Genomic DNA, 16894 nt, shown 5'->3' on the forward strand with positions numbered 1-16894 from the left:
ATATGATGCATCTCCCCAGCCCCGAGAGACAGGGCAGCTCACCACTCCCCTTCTATAGAGGAAGAAGAGGAAATAGCTGTGAGGCCAGGTACTTCCCCAAGGTCCCGCGGGACCCATCAATGGGCCGCAGAACCTTGGACTCCAGCCTGGGGGTGTTTATACAGCATGGAAACCTGGAGCACCAAGTGCCATTCTCAGCACAATACCTCAAGAGGACAGTCAAAATCTCACTAGGGGTGGGACCCCAGCGTGGGTGAGGCAGTGGCAATGCCCATGAGAAATGAGCACCTGGGTCCTAATCACAGATGAGTCACCCGTGGAAGAGATTAGATTAACTTGCAGCCTTGGAGGGAAGTAGAAGGGAAGCTGAGTCCTTCCTAACAAAGAATTTTCTTATATGTCACACTGTTTCAAAGAAAGGTGGTAATGATTTCCCCATCCCCGGAAGCATTCAACAACTTCTTATTGTGCATGTTGTGGAGGAGAGCCAAACAAGGGGTGGTGTGTGGACTACATTCTTTTTATTTTTTATTTACTTTTTTTTTTTTTTTTTTAAAGTAGGCTCCACATTGGGCATGAGCCTCAGAGCTGCAGGGCTTGAACTCACAATACTGAGTTCAAGACCTGGGCTGAGATCAAGAGTCAGATGCTTAACCGACTGAGCCACCCAGGATCCCTTGGATGATATTCTTTTTTAAAGCTTCTGCCCAACTTGAGAACCCCCAGGATCCCATTTATGATTTCAGATACTGTAAGCCAGCCCAACCTACAACCACCCTCTACTCCTTAGGCCAGCTGCCCAAGAGGTCCATGTTGGAATTAAGGTGGCTTTTAAAAGTTCTGATTCTCTGGCACTCTGTAAATAGAGTTGCCCCAGTCTTTTCTGGGGCTCTCTGCTTCAGGGAAACCAAGGCAATGAGGACACAAGATTTTCATTTTATAGTTGATGTTTAGCAGGATATACCAGTTTTCTTCATGCATGTGCCCTAATAAAGCCCTAAGACGATAACCTGCCCCTGAAGCCCATAAGCCTCTTAAGCTGAACATCCCCACCCTGCCGCCCCTGCAAGCTGGCTGGCACTGCGTTTGGTACCTGGAGGTGAAGCGTGGGACTTGGAGCTTTATCTCACTGGACATCGACTTGATAGAAGCAAGCATTGCTGTCGCCAGTGGTTCCCAGACTTTGCATTCATAGGGCTGTCAATTTCCAAAATAACTCTAGGGAAAGGCTGACAACTTTTTATTTTGGCCAAGTAGGGATTTTTTTCTAAACTGCCATCTACTCTCATCTTTATGTTATAAAAGAAAGGACATTTTGTCCTTACGCTCAGTGGCTGCATCCTGAAATATTTATGAGTAAAGTGTCATGATGTCTGCAATTTACTTTCAAATGCTTCAAAAGGAAAAAGCAATAGGTGAGCACATGCACTGAAGTGTTCATTGTCAAATCTCACAGAGGACTATGTGGGTGTTTATTGTATTATTCCAACTTTTCTCTATATTCTGAACTTCACGATAGATTATGGAGAATGCAAAACTCATGGGAGGGGCAGATCAGTGGTGGCTCGAAATTGGGGGGTTGATGGAGGAAATGACTAAAATAGGGGCCCAGGGAACTTTTGGGGGTATGGAAGTGTTCTGCCTTAACCATAGTCCTAGTAAAACTCATCAAACTGCACTTTAAAATGGGCAACTTTGCATGTATGTAAAGGGTACCTCAATAACGAAAGAGAGAAAGGACATTTTAATATCCAAAAATTGAGGACTTTATAACCTTAGAAAAAAGGAGGACAGTTGGGGCGCCTGGGTGGCTCAGTGGATTAAGCCGCTGCCTTCGGCTCAGGTCATGATCTCAGGGTCCTGGGATCGAGCCCCACATCGGGCTCTCTGCTCCGCAGGGAGCCTGCTTCCTCCTCTCTCTCTGCCTGCCTCTCTGCCTACTTGTGATCTCTCTCTCTGTCAAATAAATAAATAAAATCTTTAAAAAAAAAAAAAAGGAGGACAGTCCTTTACAGTGAAGACATTTGGCTCCGTGACAAAGCTTACAACAGTGCCCTTGTTTTCCTCAGTTTTCTGCCAAGCAGAAATAAATTCATCACAGACCAGAGGCTGGGAATGACTACCAGAGACTACATTTCCAAAAAGAATGATGTCCAATATCCAGCCCAATCCCACCTGCCGGGAACTGGTGGGTCAGTGACTGAAATCCATCAGTCTGCACCCTCCCAGTGACCTGGTGTTAACAAAACTGTGTGAAAATGAGTGTCCCAAGAGCAGCCACAGTTTCAAGTGGGTCCTAGATGCTGCAGCCCCTCAGACAGGGACACGGAAAGAAACACCCTGGTCATTTGTCTTCCTCTTGTTGGCGAGTTTTTAAGGGGAAAAGCAGATACTCTTTTAAATTTATAACAGTTATCTTTTAACCTTTCTGCTTTAGGAGAAGTAAATGATTATTGGAGAAAAATTTTAAATCACAGACAAGGAAAAAAAAGGTGAAACCTGACATACCCACCATACAGAGACCAGTTAGCTCCTTAGTATGTATCCCTGCAGATTATGCATATAATGCGTGTGTGTGTTTGTGTGTGTGTGTGTATACACACAGAGTGTATGTGTTTGCAGGGTATGGTCATATTACACAGGCCATCCTATGACTGTTGTGTGGTCACAATCTCTACCTTCCAATTCCAGATATTTCTATTTTACATGTCACCTAAACCATATACAGATTTTCCCAATGGACCCAAATGTCCTGTAGATCTTATTTTTCAAATTGGAGATCCAGTCTGGGATCACACATTACATCTGGATGTTGAGTACCTTGAGTGTCTTTTAATCAAATACCTCCCTTTTCTGTGACATCAGCTTATGAAAGACACCAGCTACTTCTCTATTCATCGGGTAACTCTCTTGTGGTGTCTTCTAGCTTGTTCCTCTATTCCCTGCATTTCCCATAAACTGGAAGTGATGTTGAAATGCTTAATGGATTCCCGTTCACTATTGTGGATGCTAAGATTGACCGTGGCCTTGCCTGGTCCCCTGTTGTGCAGGCCAGGCTTGCACCTCGTGGTGAGCCCAGGATCCATTTGCCATCACTTTGGTGCTAATAGGGACAGCCATTCCTCTCCACCAACTCTTCACCTGATGGTTTTGACTCCAATAAAGAATCTTTTTTGGAGTCGATCATTTCATCAGTATGTTAGTTTTACTATCATTCAGGAATGATAAGACCAACAGATCAGGAAACAATGGCCACTGAAAAGGTAATTTGTTACTGTTCTTGAAACAGGAGCAGGCAGCCTGTGCCACACAGGGCCACCTGGGGGAAGCACCAGGTTTGGACAGGAGGCAGAGGGATGGAGGGGGAAAACATGGGCCAGATTTTCTTATGGTTTCCATGGGGAAGAACTGGTGAGGCAAGATAAGTGGGTTTAGGATTGAAAAGTTTGAATAACTTCATCAGGCTCTGTGATGACGGGCTCTCTCCGGTTGGCTGAATCCTAGTCTGGGGATGATTAGGGTAAGGCAGTAGTGGCCCTGCGTGGGAGCCTGTCCCAAGAGGAACCAAGGCTACTGCGGTGGAGTCTGAGCTCCCGATTGGTTAGTTTGCATATGAAAGGTAGCTGTTTGCAGTCTCTGGGGAAAGGGGTAGCCCTGGGAGGGGCAGTCTCCAGAGTCCGCAGAGCCCAGGATGTCACTGCATCAGAAAGGCAGAAAATAGGGGGCACCTGGCTGACTCAATCAGAAGAGCATGTGACTCTTGATCTCAGGGTTGTGAGTTTGAGCCCCACATTGGGCCTGGAGATTATGTAAATAAATAAACAAACTTAAAAAAATAGAGCAAATCAGAAGTCATGATTAATCCACTTAGAGTTTGTCAAAGTATGTTTTTCTACTTCCATCATTCCTTTTGCATTTAGTGGCTGGCATTTCTCTGTTTAAAAAAAAAGTTTTCTCCCTTAGAAATTAAAAATCCTGTTTCTCAATTTTAGCTATTGCCAGCTATCACACTGTTGCAATCCAGTGACTCATCCATGTGCTTTAAGTATAATGAGATCCCTCTTCTGGAGATGGGATAAGTGCATAAAGTCAGGGTTCTCTGCATTCCCGGCGCTTATGTGTTAGTGACGATGGGATGAAGGACAGACAGGAAACAAGATACACAGGTTCTCCTGCATGTGAGGCCGTGATGAGGACAATGGAGAAAAATAATGCAGAGGAGACCACAAGTTTTGGCGTGTGATAGACCGCACAATAGGGACCAGGTGAATGGGGTCACACTGAAGCAAAGACCCAGAGGAACTAAGGAAACAAACCAAGTGGCTCTCTGTGGGAAGAATGGTCCAGAAGGGGAAACAGTTAAGTGCAAAGGCCTTGAGGCAGGTTTGAAGAAAAGCAAAGAGGAAGGTGGCTTGGAGCAAAATGGGTGAGTAGTGAGAACTAAGGTCAGGGGTGCCTGGGTGGCTCAGTCCGCTAAGCTCAGGTCTTGAGCTCACGGTTGTGGGTTCAAGCCCTGCATTTTTTTTTTTTTTTTTTTAAAGGGACAAAGATGCCTGGGGGCTCAGTTGGTTAAGCCACTGCCTTCCGCTCAGGTCATGATCCCAGGGTTCTGGGATCGAGCTCTGCATTGGGCTCCCTGCTCTGTGGGCAGCATGCTTCTCCCTCTCCCTCTGCTGCTCTGCCTGCTTGTGCTCTCTCACTCTCTCTGTCAAATAAATAAAATCTTTTTTTAAAAAAAAGAAAGAAAGAAAGAAAAGAAAGAGGGTTAGAGGTAACAAGGGATCAACTCTTGGAGGGCCTCACAGGCATTGTCCAGGCAGGAGGAAGCCACTGGAAGTTTCCACACATGCTAGCATTTCGAATGTTAGAACAAGCTTTCTGCTTAGACTTGCTTCATTCTCAGACACCACGTCAAGTTCAATATGTGAATGTGTTAATGGCCACAGTGTCCCATCTGTTTATTCCCTGAATGTTCTCGGAAGCAGCTGTTGAATGCAATGGTGAGGGAAACAACGGGATGGGCCCCTGCCCTCCTGGAGCCTAGAGTCAAGTAAGGGAAGAGAGACCATGAAATAATTTCCCACTCAGTTGTCAAAGGCGACTGTGCCTCCAACCCAGCCTGGGAGGGAGGTTGGGAAAGTCTCCCCTGAGGATGGGACTCCTCTCTTCCAGCATCTGAAGCGTGAAAGGAGTCAGGAACTTGGAGAGAGGAGAGGATTGTTCTAGGCAAAAAGAACAGTATGGGGGAGCAGGGGGAACGCGGTGCAGGACAGCGTGGAAAGCAACTGCCCGCGTCCTCTCTCAGAGCAGTGGGAGACACTAGGTAGAGGAACGGATCAGGGCTCGGAAGGGCCTTTTTCCACGTGCAGAAGGGCCTGGCGGCTGAAGATGGATGGAGTCCGACAGCAGGCGACGTTATGGTCCAGGAAAGCAAAGCGGGTGCTGTGGACGCAGGAGACGGCTCTGGGGATGGGATGATGTGGTCAGATTCCAGAGACACTGGGTAGGCGGGGTGCAGGGAGGGGGCAGATCTGACAAGACTCATCTCCATAATCAATAGGGCGTGGGGTGGAGGAGAAGAACCTCCAGTTCTGATGTGTTTTTGGAGTAGTTTTGTTGGGGTCCGGAGCCGATGGCCAGGAAAGAATTCTTGAGACGCTTTTGGTGCCAAAAGATGATTTTATTGAAGTATGGGGACAGGACCCGTGGGCAGAAAGAGCTGCTGGCCTGGGATTGTGAGGAACAACTTATTATACACTTTGGGGGTGGGGGACGTAAAGACAAAGGGAACTTCTGAAAGGATTTTCAGATGCTGGAGAAGACTTACAGGATACTGGAGGCCTGACTATTGTCAAGCGAAGGTGGTTTTTCTCTCCAGCAAGGCATTAAGGAGCTTCCTGGAGGACCGTTCTACCCTGCCCGCCTCAAGTATTTGTCAGTGGCTGCAGGTTATAAGGACGGTTAATTTTATCTACATTTCCTCTGGTCTTTGTTTCCCACATGGGTTTGGCTTCTACAAGACCAGGGTTCATCTCGAGCTTGACATTTCCCCCTGACCTTTTCGTTTCTATCCCCACCCCCAAGGTTGCATTGGCAGCCTGCTGAGTTTAATCAAGTCTGTTGAGCACTTGAAAATCCCCTGTCCTGGTGATACTGGGAGTGAAGGGATAATCAGTCTATTTCCAGAACACAAAGAGGGTTAGGATAGAAAGTAGCTTTTCTTTAGCTCTCGTCCCTCCCACCACTCCTTCCCCACTGGAGCTCCTACATCTGTGAGCCCCTCTGGAAGGAGACTAGAGGCCTTTGCCTAATGCCTAGAACTGCTGAAACCACCAGTTCACCCGTCTCAACGCTAATCCCATTTCCACTCTGCTCCTTAAATGGGATTTGGCTTCTAGACATTGAGACGCAGGTGTGGGCCCCCTCTCCAGGTTCCCTACAAATTCCCCCACGCACGTCAAGCCAGGGGCCTCGGCAGGGTCATCTGGTTACATAGAGCAGGGGCCGGCCGCTCTCCCCACAGGGACGGAGCCCCTCGCCTCGCCTCCTGGGCCCATCTGGCTGGCTGAACAAGGTACATGAAGGCCCCTGGTCCAAAGCTTCTCAGACCCCCAGGGCAGGCACAGGGAGAGCAAGGGGCAGGACCACCGGTGTTTTCCTGTGGTCAGTCTGTCTCATTTTCACCCTTTCCATGTGGTTTCACAGACTTTGCTTGTTAATGAGACTCAGGGTGCGCTGAGGTCCAGACAGCTAAGAGGGCCTTTCCACTGTGTGTCACGCTGGGGAGTGGTGGGAGACCAGGACAGGACTCCTGGGGATTTAACACATTTTCAAAATGATATTTGCTAAGTGGTTATGTTGTGGTTTTCGGGAATCTCTCCTATTCTAATTACCATGGGACATCGTCATGATAGAATTTTGATTCCAACCTGGCAAAGTGTGCCAATACTAAAGGCTAGTCAGGAAGGCAAACCTTCTAGCTGAGGTTTACTAAGAAATGTTTGAGGCTTATGGAGAAAAAGAAAACACATGTTTGGAAAAAAGCACCCCCTACCCTGTGTCATACACACAAGACAAAAGCTTTATTTCATCAAACAATGATACTTAAGCAGATATAAGGAAATGTCTCCAGGGCGTGCAGCATCTCATGAGCAGGTTTTGTACCCAGAATGTTCTTGAGTGCATTCGCAGCATCATTTTACCTCTCCGCAGCCCACGGACACCAGGCGCACACCCCGAGGTGGAAGAAGCCAGCTGCCAGCAACAGGGACCATGGCAGCCAGCGCGAAGGGCAGCAAGTCTGAGCCAAACCACGTGATTTTCAAGAAAGTCTCCAGGGACAAGTCGGTAAGTGGTACAGAAATGAGTGGCGTGATGGGGGGAAAAATTTTTTTTAAAGGATCTTTCTTGAGAATAGACCCAGGGCACCTGGCTGAGCATGCAGCTCCCGATCTCATGAGTTCAAGCCCCACGTTGGGTGTAGACATTACTTTAAAAAAAGAAAGAAAGAAAGAAAGAAAGAAAGAGACACAATCAACACCAGAATCCTGAGAGGTTGAGGGAAGCTCTGTGTCTGTGTTCTGTCTCTATTTTGCAATGAATGATCAATGAGACATAATTGAATGAATGAATTGAACATGTATAACTTCTTTTCAGTCTCCTAAAGAACCTAACCCTGAGACCCTTAATTTTCTCCTCGTCTCTCAGCCCCCACCCCCTTGCTTCCAATTTTACTTCTTTTCCTAGCTACCCTTGAACCAATGACTTGACATTTCAAACACTGTTTTTTTTTTTTTAAAGATTTTATTTATTTATTTGACAGAGATCACAAGTAGGCAGAGAGGCAGGCAGAGAGAGAAAGAGAGGGAGAAGCAGACTCCCTGCCGAGCAGAGAGCCCAATGCGGGGCTTGATCCCAGGACCCCGAGATCATGACCCGAGCTGAAGGCAGAGGCTTAATCCACTGAGCCACCCAGGCGCCCCTTCAAACACTGTTTCGTCAATAGTAACTCATCTGGTCTTTTGTCATCTTGCCGCCTGCCCCGGGGGAAAGCCCCAGTGCAGGACCAAGGCAGCTCTGTCCTCTGTGTGCCTACCCCAGCCACCATGCCTTCAGTCCTCACTTGGCTCAGGGCCACTGGGTAAGGGAACATGGCTACCCATATCCAGGCAGCTTGTGTGCTTGGCAGAGATGACGCCACTCTTGACTCCATCAGGGCACAATAGACGGCCTAAATATGCTCTATTTTCTGTGCTTTATAAACCTGAACTTTGGATTTTTCCTTTTGGGTTTCTCAAATGTTAAGCCAAAAGCCCAGATGAAACTCTCTGATTTTCATAGTGCAACACAAGAGATATAGGTTTGCACCAGGCATTCTCTGCCCTTTCTGCTCCCAGCTAAGGAACTCCACTTTGGGGTGATGATTTGAGGACCCTTCAACCATTCCCCAAACTCTCTCCCAACTTTGCATCTTCCCAACACACTTTGTTTTGACTTCTGGCAGAAGAGAGAACCACTCCTGCCGGGCCCTGTCATTTTCCCACTTTTCTTCCCCTCATATCTATGCACAACCTTTGAACCAAGAAATTTAGAATTGTTGTATATGGGGGGAAAATCCTTCTGTTAATGTCTCACATATTAGGACTATTCCAATTGCAGCCTCTGTATGGCTCTAGGCATGGTGCACCAGGAGCCCTGGGCCCATTTCTCAGTGATTCTCTCCACTCTGCCCTCTTCTGTGATCTTCATCCTCCTGCTGGTGGCAAGATGGCTGCCTAGCTCCAGGCATCTCACCCTCACTTCCTTCCCGAAGAAGGAAGAGGTTCTTGCTTCCCGGTATCTCTTCTTCAGAGTGGGAAAATATTTTCCCAAAAGCCCTCCAGCAGACTTCTCTCATATCTCATTGGTCAAAAATGGGTCTCATGCCCACCCTAAACCAGTCCTGGATGATCAGGCCCATCAAGAACCATCCTCCAGGGCTGGCCTCCTCTTAGCTTGGGACCCCATGGGGGATAGTAAAACCCTCAATATAATTGGCAACTTGCATCCAGGAAGAAGGGCGCTTGGTTTGCTTGTTGAACAAGCAGCCGGTGGGCCGCAGTTCCACATCGTTCAGCCCCATTTCTCTTCTTGCTCTTGCCCCTTGCCTTCCCTCCCCTTCCAGTTGCAGCAGAAGACATGCCTTTGCTCCCAGCTGAGGTTCATGTTATTTACACCTGGGTCTCAGGGGCCATCTCCTCCCTAGAATTCTCCATCATCAGCCTCTCCCTCCATCCCAGTTCTTTGCCTGAACATACAAACAAGTACGGACCTCATGCGTCTTAAAGACAGCAACCAGCAAGTATGGACCTCATGCGTCTTAAAGACAGCAACCAGCAAACTCCCCTTGACCCTATTGCCTTTCCAGTTCCTCTTCCTCCACAGCTAAAGCTTGAAAAAGAAGAAAACACACTCTCTCTACCTACCTTCAGTCTTCCCTACTCCCAACCTCAGTCAAATTACTAACTAACTTCCTCCTTGTCCATTCATTCTCCACTTTGCTGCCGTCATCTCCTCCATAAAATGGGGCTATTTCCTATCTCACAGAGTAGTTGTGGGGATTCAGTGAAATAACGTAGTCGGTGCTGAGCTTGGCACTTGGGACATGATAAATACTCTGTTGTTTAGCTGCAGGCCTTTCATGCTGCTCAAAATGCTTCAACATTGGGGGCGCCTGGGGGGCTCAGTTGGTTAAGCACCTGCCTTTGGCTGAGGTCATGATCCTGGGGTCCTGGGACTGAGCCTTTCGTCGGGCTCCCAGCTGAGCTGGGAGCCTGCTTCTCCCTCTCCCTCTGCCCCTCCCCGTGCTCTCTCTCTCATAAATAAATAAAATCTTTAAAAAATGCTTTAATATCTTCCTAGAGTCTTTAAGGTTGGGCCTGTAAGACCCTTTCTGGCATCAGCCTGCACTCCCATTTGGTGGCCATTGGTTCCAGAGGCATTCTGGGCTTTGTATACACTGATTTTTTGGTTTTGTCCAGAAAACATCCTCATACCATCCAACACCTACCTCCTTCCCAGCCACCTGCCTAGGTAGTCCTTGGGGTGCTTCAACATCAGTCCTACAAAGTGAAGGTATAGGGATTCACTCCAGGATGTCTGATACAAGGGGGTGGAAATAGGAGATGATTGATTGCCAACAGAAATGATTCTGGGAGTTCACGGACATAAGAATACAAATTTAAGAGGCTTAGGGAAGAAGGGTGCTAGGCAGAGTGCACGGACTCACTCATTGGTGCCCTTAACAAATGTGAATTAGAATCCTGTTGTGCACCAGGTACTGTAGTAGAAACTTGATGGCTGAACGATGAAAGAATTCCCACAATCAAGGCACTCACAGTCCTGTCGTTTAGAGTGGTGAGTGATGGTGAATGCGACCCATGCTCTCCCACAAAGGGGGTTGGCAGAGACCTTCACTGCAAAGCACACACAGCAGACAGGAAGAGGACTGAAACAGCGGTCTTTGCCCCCAACCCCCCTGCCCCTCCTGCTCAGAGCATGGGTTCAGGTGTACCTGTCCAACAGCTCACCTGGTAGGATTTCAGGGACTCTGGAGCTCCTGCCTCTATGCTCAGTTCAGATGTACTTCTTTTTTTTTTTTTTTCCATTTTATTTATTTTTTCAGCGTAACAGTATTCATTCTTTTTGCACAACACCCAGTGCTCCATGCAAAACGTGCCCTCCCCATTACCCACCACCTGTTCCCCCAACCTCCCACCCCTGACCCTTCAAAACCCTCAGGTTGTTTTTCAGAGTCCATAGTCTCTTATGGTTCGCCTCCCCTCCCCAATGTCCATAGCCCGCTCCCCCTCTCCCAATCCCACCTCCCCCCAGCAACCCGCAGTTTGTTTTGTGAGATTAAGAGTCATTTATGGTGAAGAATAAATGAAACAAGATGGGATTGGGAGGGAGACAAACCACAGATGTACTTCTAATGAGGAGGGGAAACCTTTCATTCACAGCCGGAAATGAGAGGCTTAAACATTGGGATGAGCCTCATTTGCATAAGTATAACTTTCCACTGAAGTATTACTAGTGAATTCAACAAGGTCACCTGGTTAATGTCAGACCTGACATTGGTGGGAAAACGTGGGAGAACAGGAACCATTCAAAGGGGTGGGAAGACTTCCTTGGAGCCAATTTATGGGACCGAGGAGAGAGTCCAACTTGCCTGTAATCCATAGTCTGCCCACAGCCAAGCGGGAAGAGAGGAGGGAATGGGCAAGCGGCAGAGCCAGGCAGGAAGTCTTCTCAAGACTAATCAAGATGTGGAGTGCCTTCATGGCTTAGTCGTTAATAAGGTCATGATCTCAGGGTCCTGGGATTAGCCCTGCAATGGGCTTCTCCCTCTCCCACTCCCCCTGCTTGTGTTCCTTCTCTTGCTGTCTCTTTCTCTCTCTCTCTGTCAAATAAATAAATAAAATCTTTAAAAAAAAAAAAGAGTAATCAAAATGTATCAGTTGTTGCCAGGTTTGGGGATTTTGAGGGGTTTTTTTTTGGTTGTTGCTGATTTTTAACACGAATGCGCTAGTGTTCTTTGGCCACTTAGAATCTGCATCTGTTCTTCCTACAGGTGACCATCTACTTGGGGAAGAGAGACTATATAGACCATATTGATCAAGTAGAACCTGTGGGTAAGTTGAGTTTGGAGTAAGATTTAAGTTTTAACGCTTAAACCCATCAGACAACAGCTCCTTTTGTATTTTTTCAAATGGGCTTTGCTGATAATCTGATCAAAGAAATGCAAATTAACACATCAGAGAGGTAGCCACTGGCTGATTGGAAACAATTTCCGGGGGTGTGGGAGACAAAGAACTCGTTTCTAGAATATACAAAGAAAGTCAGCAATAAGAAAGTAAAATCCAACTAGAAAATGCACCAAGGGGCGCCTGGGTGGCTCAGTGGGTTAAAGTCTCTGCCTTCAGCTAGGGTCATGATCCCAGGGTGCTGGGATGGAGCCCCGCATCAGGCTCTCTGCTCAGTAGGGAGCCTGCTTCCTCCTCTCTCTGCCTGCCTCTCTGCCTACTTGTGATCTAATTTTTAAAAAAATTTAAAAAAAAAGAAAGAAAATGCACAAAAACCCTAAAAGCAGTTCATTGAAGAAGATATATGGAAGATATATGAATGGCAAAGAAGCCCATGGAAAAATGGTCAACATCATTGGCCATTAGGGAAATGCAAATTAAACCACAATGGACTGGAATTTCATTATACCCCTATCAGAATGGCTAAAATGAAAAATAGTGACAACACCAAAAGGTGGTGAGGATGTTGAGAAACCAGATCACTCATACATTGCTGGCGGGAATGTAAAAGGGAACACGTACTCTGGAAGAGTTTGGCAGTTCCTTTAAAAATCAAACACACACTTCCCATCTGACCCAGCAGTTGCATTCCCGGGCCCTCATCCAGAGCCCTGAAAACTCACATCTACACAAAATCCTGTGTGCGATCGTTTATGACAACTTTATTTGTGATCACTCCAAACTGGAAGGAGCCCAAACGTCTCTCAATAGGTGAATCAGTTGAAACGGGCAGTGGCACATCCATACCGTGAAATCCTATTCGGAAATAAAAAAGAACGAGCCACTGATAACACACAACAGCGTATGGCTCTCAAGACCCTGCATTATGCTGAGTGGGAAGAGCCGATCTCAAAAGGCCACAATGCTGTACGATTTCACTTAGATGGTAATCTAGGGATGATGAAATAATGGCAATGGTAAACTGATCAGTAGTTGCTGGGAGGGAGCGTGGAGGAGGCAGTGCTGAAGCTGGGTGGTTGGGGGAGGGCATGACCAGAGAGAGAGAGAGCTCTCTGGTGAGGGAACCGTCAACCGCCACATGAGATAAAATGACTTGGACCTGCACATACAGTGTACCCCATGTCAGCCAGCTTCCTGGTTTCGATATGGTACTACAGTTATCTAAGATGTAACCACCGGGAGAAACTGAATGAAAGATGCACCAGACTTCTCTGTACTATCTTTGCAACTTCCTGCGAATCTGTAATGATTTCAACTACAATAGCTATCTTAATAAAGAGAGGGTGTAAAAAACCTGGCATTTCTAGGCACTTGAGGGTGAGAATGTCCCTCAGCAGAGTACTTTCTGGAAGGTCATCTGGCAGTATGTTATCAAAAGCCAAATCCACTTCTACTGTTGATGGATACAAAAATCTATCTGTAAGGATGTTCATCACCCTGTTCATGATAATGAGGGAAACTGGAAATAAATGCCGTAACTAGAGGGGGTTAATTAAATAACTTATGTATGTCCATTCAGTGAAGCCATGTGTGGCCATTAAAATGATGAGTACATATTATGTGTGTCTTTGTGTAAGAATAGGTGTTCGCAATTTATAGTTGTATGAGAAAAGCAGTTAACTGAACTGTACGTATATTGGGATCTCATTTTTTAGTAAAACATCCTTATCAGTGCATATACATCTAGTAAAAAAATTCTGCACCGGTGTCTTAACAATGGGGATGTCTGAGTGGTGGATATTTGGGTGACTTTGTTTTATTCTTTGCTTACCTTTCCCTTTCTAATTTTCCTATAATGAACATGGATTACTTGTGCAATTAAAAACTACAGAGAGGGGCACCTGGGTGGTTCAGTCGGTTAAGGATCTTGACTTGATCTCAGCTCAGGTCTTGATCTCGGGGTGGTGATTCCAGCCCTGCTTCCGGCTCCACACTGGGCGTGGAACCTCCTTCAAAACAAAAACCATAGATAAATGTATAAAGAAGTCCTCTGGTCTCTTTCCTCTTCTCCGCCCTCATTGCTCTCTCCCTTTTGGTTTAGATGGTGTCGTGTTGGTGGATCCCGAGCTTGTGAAGGGAAAGAAAGGTGAGCCGGGTTTCTTGTCCTCCTAGGAACAGGTCTGGTCGGGACTCTGGGGAGGAGGAGCCGGGAAGCAGCTGGTGCCCTCTCGCACATCCATCACTGCCAGGCGCTGTTATCCACACTCCCTCATTAAAATCTTCAGAACACTGTCCTGTTCACATTGGAGCTCATTGTCCCCATTTCTCAGATGAAAGTTAAGACCCAAGGGAGACACTTGTCCTGGGCAGCGGGGTAAGTAAATTGTGGCCAGAGCGTGGAAGGCAGGTCCGCGGCCTCCACCAGCTGTGCGTGTGCCCTGGCCAGCAGCAAAACTCAGGAGGGTTCATTGGTGGGTTTATCCCCAAAGGGGGAAATTGAGCCTGCTAGACGTTTCTTTTCTTTTTTTTAAATGGTTACTCTGGTGGTTCTGAGGCAAAGTATCATAGCATCCTTGCAGATCTCTGCCAGCTGTGATGTGTGGGGCAAGGAGTTTGGTACTAATAATAGTTGTAGAAACTAAATTAGGGCAGACCTGAGTTATCCTTATGATAATGTCACTGACTCAGTTCCATTCTAACTATGCCTTTTGAGTGGTTGCTACTGGCAACCACCAGGAATTATTCCCACCCCTGGATGTGTCTGTGGATGTCCACCCATGGATGTGGTAGCTCTGAAGGGGCATGGCAGAAATGGGGCTGAAAGTCACCTTTTCTACTGTCTCCGACTTCCTCCTGGGCGTCCTGCTTCTCTTGGGCACCTGGAGGAGCCTGGTCTGACCCCTGAAAGCCCACACCCTTGGTCAGAGAAGGGCAGCTGCTCTGAGGGAAAGCAGGGTACAGTGAGGGAGGCATAAAGCCAGGTCATCTCTGGGTACCTTCCTCTCACAAACATTGGTTGAGGGACAGGCAAGTGATCAGTGGCTCTTCTGAGCTTTTGGTGAAGACACAGACAAAATCCACAAGCGAGGACTTCCAAGGACTTCTGATATGCTTTCTGTTCAAGAACAATGCACGTTGTGCACTTTGATTTACCCCATTACAGACTGTTGTAAATAGTCCACACCCCAAAACTGTAGTTTCCCGTAATCCTTGCGGTCTGCTGCAGGCATGGATTATGTCTGTTTAATCAAACTGAACTTTCAGAGGTGTTGACTTAGAGAATGCTTGATAAGTTTCTGAGCAAGGTGAAAAAAATGTATCTGGGATCTGGTGGCTTCTCTCCTCTTGGTCCACGAGCCCCTGTCCCGAAGCTCTGGCCGACCCCTCTCTGGCGCGGGTCTGTCTTGCTCCCTAGCACTCTTTCCCTCTGTTTACCACCTTCACTCTCTGTTAAAGCCTCCTGAGGTCCCCAGGCTGGTGGGTAGAGAGAAGGGGGTGGTAGGATGGAGGACACAGGGGAGTCTGTAGGCAAGATATGTGGTTCATGGAAAGTGCCTCCCCGTCCTCTGACTCACATACGCCTTTAGAGTAACCAGCACAAGCCTCAGCGAAGGTGCTGGATCTCCAGAAGTGTGCAGGCATCTGGGTGGCTGGGTGGTGTGGTTCTCAAAACCCCTCCCCTCCAGAGGCTCCAGGTGGGCGGGAGGGGCAGACAGTGTCCAGGGTTGCCCTGTGCTCACCTGGCCAGGCGGGGGGCACCATGCCAATGGGACAAGCCCACCTTCCTCTCATCTCCCTTCCAGTGTATGTGTCTCTGACCTGCGCCTTCCGCTACGGCCAGGAGGACATCGACGTGATCGGCCTGAGCTTCCGCAGGGACCTGTACTTCTCTCAGGCCCAGGTGTTCCCGCCCGTGGAGGCTGCCCCTGCCCCCACAAAACTGCAGGAGAGCCTGATGAAGAAGCTGGGGGGCAATACATACCCCTTCCTGCTCAAGGTGGGTGACTCCTCTCCCCCTCCAAGTCCCTGCCCTGGTTCCTTTGCCCACAGCACCTTGTAGCGTGATCAGGAGGGAAGGAGAGGGGATGGAGCAATGACTTCACATTTGTGGGCCTTCAAATTGCCTCCTTGGAGGAAATTCTAGATTGCACGGGCTGTGATTGTCTTTTTTTAAGCCCTTGAAAATAGCCTCTCAGCCTCTGAAGGCACCACTTCAACCTACAGTTTAAATATTTCCCTTCATCCGACCACCTAATTATATGGGTGGTTATTCCTTCACTTGCTTGGCTATAAAAAGAAAGAAGTGGCCCTTGGTTGGCCCGGAGGAGCTCGAAACACGAAAGAGCTCCCTGCCGGACCGACAGGAGAGCGTACTCAAGTCAGGAGTCGTCCTTCGCCTTGACTGCTGGGCCTTGGGTCCCTAGATAAATAGCCCCATCTCTCGCGGGGGGGGGGGGGTCCTGGCGACCCGCAGTACCTGTGAAAGGCTTGGGCTTGAACTCAGTCTCGGGAAAGCTGCCACTACCTCTTTCACTAGCATGTTCTTGTGTCTTAAGTTTATACATTTCTCCAAAGTTCTACGGCTCAGTCTTCAAAGGGATGGAAATTCTGACACATGCGGCAATACGAATGAACCCCGACGACATTAGACTGAGTGACAGAAGCCAGACACACAAGGACACACAAGTGTCTGATGCCAATTACATGGAAAACCTGGAGCAGTGAGATTCATAGACACGGAGCGTAGAGTAGTGTGTGGGGTTAGCATTGACCGGGGTTGGAGCTTCAGTGCGGGAAGGTGAAAACCTCCTGGGAGTGGGTGCTGGGAATATTGCAGGACAGCGTGGATGGACGTCATACCACTAAACGGTGCGCTGAAAACCCAAGTCTCACGTTGTGCATACTCTACAACCTTTTTTTTTTTTTTTAAATCACTTGAAGAAACAGTTGTGTGGTCCTGCGTGTTCTCGCAATCTGGTACTGGGAGTTTGAACGGACATCACCTTGGAGAGTTAACATGCCAACGCATCTCAAAAACCTTAGAAATGTGATTTTGACCTATGGTTCCCTTCCTAGAAGCATAGCCTATGACCTTAATTGGACAAAACTGTGCCGAGGTGGATGAAGAAGGTTTATGGCACCCTTGTTTA

At 47.7% G+C, this 16894-nt stretch overlaps 1 protein-coding gene across 14 annotated transcripts in view; it reads left to right on the plus strand.

Annotated features, from left to right (window-relative positions):
* The window catches only part of SAG (S-antigen visual arrestin), a 38707-nt gene that overhangs the window by 4786 nt on the left and 17027 nt on the right, over positions 1-16894 (plus strand). For all 14 annotated transcript variants that reach the window (XM_046019918.1, XM_046019916.1, XM_046019922.1 and 11 more), the window contains 4 exons: positions 7213-7347; positions 11612-11672; positions 13846-13890; positions 15548-15741. In XM_046019918.1, coding sequence (XP_045875874.1) covers positions 7273-7347; positions 11612-11672; positions 13846-13890; positions 15548-15741 — 375 coding nt within the window. In that variant the 5' untranslated portion in view covers positions 7213-7272. The remainder of the gene's footprint in view (positions 1-7212; positions 7348-11611; positions 11673-13845; positions 13891-15547; positions 15742-16894) is intronic.

The sequence above is a fragment of the Meles meles genome, chromosome 9 (genome assembly GCF_922984935.1).
Source record: "Meles meles chromosome 9, mMelMel3.1 paternal haplotype, whole genome shotgun sequence".
Classification (NCBI taxonomy): domain Eukaryota; kingdom Metazoa; phylum Chordata; class Mammalia; order Carnivora; family Mustelidae; genus Meles; species Meles meles.